Here is a 5,000-nt window from a genome sequence, read left to right as displayed (position 1 = left end):
TACAGCTGGGGCAGCAGTCCCAGGGTTAGAGTTAGGGTTTAGGTTTAGGGTTAGGATTAGGCTAGGGTTAGGCTAACAGCTCATCATGACTTCATATGTTTGTATAATGGTGTGAATGTTTAATCTGATCAAATCAGAAATCAGTGTTTTTTTTTTCTTGTGCGCCATGCACTTGAATTTTATCTCATTTCTTTTTTGAGGTGTTTATTACACAAGTTGATATGAAAATGAAATGAAAATGAAATCAACCTTTATTGTCGAGATTGGGCTAAAACAAACCATCTCCCGGTGGAGAGTCTCCACACTGTTCTAGAGGTTCCTCCCCCTGAAGAAGCCCTCCTCACTGCTCCAGGAGTCTCCACCCCTGGAGGTTTCCCAGGGCCAGGGTTGCAATTACTTACTTTCTGAGGTGTATGCAAACATACTATCGGCGCCCCCCGCACTCCACCCCCCCACCCCCCACCAACTCGGCAAATAATTTTCTGGCATCGATTTGGCGCCCCCTCTAGTGCAGCGCCCCTGTGCGTCGCATACGCTGCATACCCCCTTTTTGCGCCACTGCCCAGGGCCCGTAGAGGTTGGTATCGTTGGTCTCCTGGAAGTTCTCAGAGAGAGAGGGAGAGGACCCAAGAGATCCCCATAGATCCCATGGGGACTGTGCTATTCAGACCTTCCCCCAGCGGGTCCATGGGAAAGTCCCCTGGACACATATAAGGTGTAGCGTGGGACCCAGGGGAGAGCTTGAGCAGAGCGGTTTGACCTCTTTTTCCTTCCCCTCTTATATTTTCGGCATTCTGGTTGGCCATCTTTCTGTCCCGTTGGTAAGGCAAGACACTGAGGCAAAGTGTGAAAATCATTTGTTATTTAAAACCAAAAGAAAGGTTGACTGCACAAAACGTACGTTTGGTCAAAGAGCGAGTCAAAGAACAGTGTGAAATTACACTCAGGCGAGGCATATAACAAAGGGGTTTGGCAGACACAAACACATGCACACAGCCAAGATTAACATTAACTGGACACAATGAAGGGGCTCGTGGAACGGACATATCCGCAAGCACACACACAATCAAGATGAACACTGAGTAGACACGAGAGCGGGGAAATGCTACATCCTTAGATCAGCATGATACAAAAGAGAAATCATCCATCAAAGATCCCCAGGCAACAATATCCCCAGGCAGCAACATCCCCACATTAAAGTGCTAGTACAATAGGTTGTTCTGCTGTTTACATAGAAAAAGGAGAATTTAAAGAACGGTGCATGAAAACCAAATAAACAAATCAAAACATTAGGATTTTGCTCTATAGCATATTTCTAGTTTTAGGGTTAGTCTTATGAGGTCAATTCAAAAGTGCAATTGTTCACCTATCCATGTGTAGCAGTATCATATTCCAGCATCATCGGTTGGAGACTTTTCAAATTAAGTGAACCATTGTCTAAATGATATTGGACTTCATGTAAGCCAATGTGTCCCACTGTACATGATGTGAAGTCCCCCTGAATAAGAGACACCTTTGTCTCCGTGACACAGATTCTTGACTTGCCCGTCACTCAGACTTAATACCATTAAATTCATACTGTTAAATGGAGCCACGCCTTCTTTCAAAGAGGAAAGAATCTCTGCCTTCACTTCTGACATTCCTGATATATTTTGATTGAGGGCATCGAGTCACTCCCACCAGTAGTGCTAGGTCTGTTAGCAGCGTTCCTTTCTGTGTATGTGTAGTGATCTGTATATGTACTGATCTGTGTGTGTTTTGATCTGTGTGTACTAATCTATGTGTGTTCTGATATGTGTGTACTAATCTGTGTGTACTGATCTATGTGTGATCACCAGCCCCACACAAACTCATTTATGTGTTTAAATATGAGTCTATGTGGGTATGTCAGTATGTGGGTATGTTAGTATATGGGTATATCAATATGTGGGTATATCAATATGTGGGTATATCAATATGTAGTTATGTCAGTATCTCAGTTGTAACACAGAGTGTACAGACCGGTACACACTGCGTAAGAAAATGAAGGGAGAACTGAACCCAAATGCCGTTAGAAACCAATAGGGATAAAGGCTTAGAACAAGGACTGTGTGTATAAAATAAACACACGCGAACAAACAGAAAGAGCAGCAGAAATCCACTCTGCATACACACGGTAGCAAAACAAAACTAAAAGGACGTGGAAAACTCAACACGTAAAAATAAAGCACAACTGTAGAACATGGGGAAAAACCAACAGAAAACAACGTGGAATACTCAAAACTCAACCGTAAAGACACTGGAGGAAAATAATAAAGACAACTGAAAGAATGCGGAAAAAAGTCAACGCGTAAAAGAAACTAAGGACGCCAGGGGAAGTGACTGGCAGCAGGCGAACACCGCAACAAAACAAAACCCTTCCCAAAATAAAAGAGTAACTGACAGGAAGAGATAAGGTTGGAGGAAAACTTGAGATGGGCCAGAAGCGGCGCAGGAGGTGGATACTCGAATAAGTAAAAGTAAAGAGATAGAGAAGAGAGAAAGGGGACAAGATAGGGCAAGAGAAAGAGAGAGTAAGGTGGCGAGACACCTTGGTGGCGGGAATGCAACTTCGGGAGTAGAAAAGCAGAGAGAAGGTTGAGAGCAAGACGGCATGAGACCAAAACGAATCAGCAGTGATCCGTTTCACCAAGCTTCCTTAAGAAGCCTTAGAAACGGCTGAAATGGATCACCGCTGATTGCGCCCAGCTAGTCTAGGACTGACTCAGGTGCCTCTTGTGGAGGTAGAAGGAGTGGCATCCGAGCCAGCCCTGACATGAGCATATCAGTATATGGGTATGTCGGTATGTGAGTATGTCGGTATGTGAGTATGTCAGTATGTCGGTATGTCAGTATGTGGGTATGTCAGTATTTGGGAATGTCAGTATGTGGGTATGTCAGTATTTTGGAATGTCTGTATGTGGGAATGTCAATATGTGGGTATGTCAATATGTGGGTATGTCAATAGGAGTTTGCAGGTGACGGGTTACGGACGCTGGCGGTGGCCTATCGGGACCTGTCTGAGGAACAGTGGGAGGAGTGGGCACAGCGTTACCGCGGCGCAGATAAAGCTACAGACTTCAGGGAGGACCGACTGACTGCAGCTTATGAGGAGATTGAACAAGACATGATGGTAACATATGGGCATATGGCAGAGAAAATGCTTTATAATCTGAATGGGTAGAGTAGGACATCCCTTAAGACACTTAAGACAGGGGTGTCCAAACGTTTTGTAGTGAAGGCCAGATTTGGTGAGGTGAAAATTTGTGGGGGCTGAACACTCAGCCTGTGGGGGGGGGGGGGGGGGGGACACCTTAAGACCTTAAGACAGTGGGTTAAGACCTTAAGACAGTAGGTTTTCATGGGACAAAGGTGGACATAGTAGACCGTAGTACACTGTTGTCTTGTAGCTGCTGGGAGCCACAGCCATAGAGGACAAGCTTCAAGAAGGTATTGCAGAAACCATCGCTGTCCTCTCTCTGGCCAACATCAAGATCTGGGTGTTAACTGGAGACAAGCAGGGTAAGAGATATGACCCCATTCACAAGAGCTGTGCTACTATAGGTCCCACACACACACACACACACACACAAATGAATTTATATATTGCTTTTTATAGCGTACATTGACAGAAGGCGACTTTACACACTTTATATGGGTCCAGACCAATGATGAGTCAAGGAAAAGCTCTCTGAGTGGAATTGTGTCGTGGAGTTGTGTGTGTGGGGGAGTTGTGTGTGTGGTGGAGTTGTGTGTGTGTGTAGGGGAGTTTGTGCGTGTGGTGGAGTTGTGTGTGTGTGTGTGGTGGAGATGTGTGTGTGGGAGTTGTGTGTGTGGTGGAGTTGTGTGTGTGCGTGTGGTGGAGTTGTGTGTGTGGGGGGGGAGTTGTGTGTGTAGGGGAGTTGTGTGTGTGTGTGGCGGAGTTGTGTGTGTGTGTGTGGTGAAGTTGTGTGTGTGTGGTGAAGTTGTGTGTGTGTGGGGGAGTTGTGTGTGTGTGGGGGAGTTGTGTGTGTGTGTGGTGGAGTTGTGTGTGTGGGGGAGTTGTGTGTGTGTGTGTGTAGGGGAGTTGTGCGTGTGGTGGAGTTGTGTGTGTGGGGGGGAGTTGTGTGTGTAGGGGAGTTGTGTGTATGTGGTGGAGTTGTGTGTATGGGGGGGAGTTGTGTGTGTGGGGGAGTTGTGTGTGTGTGTGTGGGGGAGTTGTGTGTGTGGGGGAGTTGTGTGTGTGTGTGTGGGGGGGGGGGGGAGTTGTGTGTGTGTGTGGAGTTGTGTGTGTGGTGGAGTTGTTGTGGACTATTGACTTTCACATTTTATGTGTCTATATGGGAATATCAATGAGACTCACATTGTGTACCTTTAATTTGCAGTCGTACATTTAATGTTGTCTCTCTGCCCTGTTTTCTCAGAGACCGCAGTGAACATTGGCTACTCATCTAAAATGCTGACGGATGACATGACAGAGGTCTTCATTGTGAATGGATACACCGTCCAAAGTGTCCGTGAGAACCTCAGGTGCAGTCCCTCCACCCGTCCCTCCACCCGTCCCTCCAACCCTCCCTTCACCTGTCCCTACACCCATCCCTCCAACCCTCCCTTCACCTGTCCCTACACCCATCCCTCCACCCGTCCCTCCATCTGTCCCTCTACTCGTACCTCTACCTGTACCTCCATCTGTCCATACACCCTCCCTAGACCTCTCCCTACGCCCGTCCCTACTCCCCTCCCTCCATCTATCCCTCCATTTGTCCCTCTACCTGTCCCCCACCTGTCTCTGCACCTGTTCAGCTCTTCTCTTTTTGTAGGTGTGTCCTCATAACACACTGGATCACTTTTCTCTATTTATGTCTCCATTGCACAGGAGAGCGAGGAAGCGCATGATGGAATCGTCCCGCACTCGAGACGACGGGAAGGAGGTGGAGATGCAGGACATGGGCGGAGCATGTTCTCTAGGCAACGGCTTCGACAGCAGGGATGCCACTAATTGG

General features: G+C 47.1%; 1 protein-coding gene across 1 annotated transcript in view; it reads left to right on the top strand.

The window, feature by feature from the left end:
* atp8b2 (ATPase phospholipid transporting 8B2) overlaps nt 1–5,000 on the top strand; it is a 52,799-nt gene that overhangs the window by 35,934 nt on the left and 11,865 nt on the right. Inside the window, 4 exon segments of the mRNA XM_076970096.1 lie at nt 2,987–3,151; nt 3,429–3,540; nt 4,422–4,527; nt 4,874–5,000. The exon segment at nt 4,874–5,000 is cut by the window's right edge and continues 102 nt beyond it. Of these exon segments, the coding sequence (XP_076826211.1) occupies nt 2,987–3,151; nt 3,429–3,540; nt 4,422–4,527; nt 4,874–5,000 (510 nt within the window).

This window comes from Brachyhypopomus gauderio, chromosome 13, assembly GCF_052324685.1.
Source record: "Brachyhypopomus gauderio isolate BG-103 chromosome 13, BGAUD_0.2, whole genome shotgun sequence".
Lineage (NCBI taxonomy): Eukaryota > Metazoa > Chordata > Actinopteri > Gymnotiformes > Hypopomidae > Brachyhypopomus > Brachyhypopomus gauderio.
This window is presented reverse-complemented; position numbering and strand designations above follow the sequence as displayed.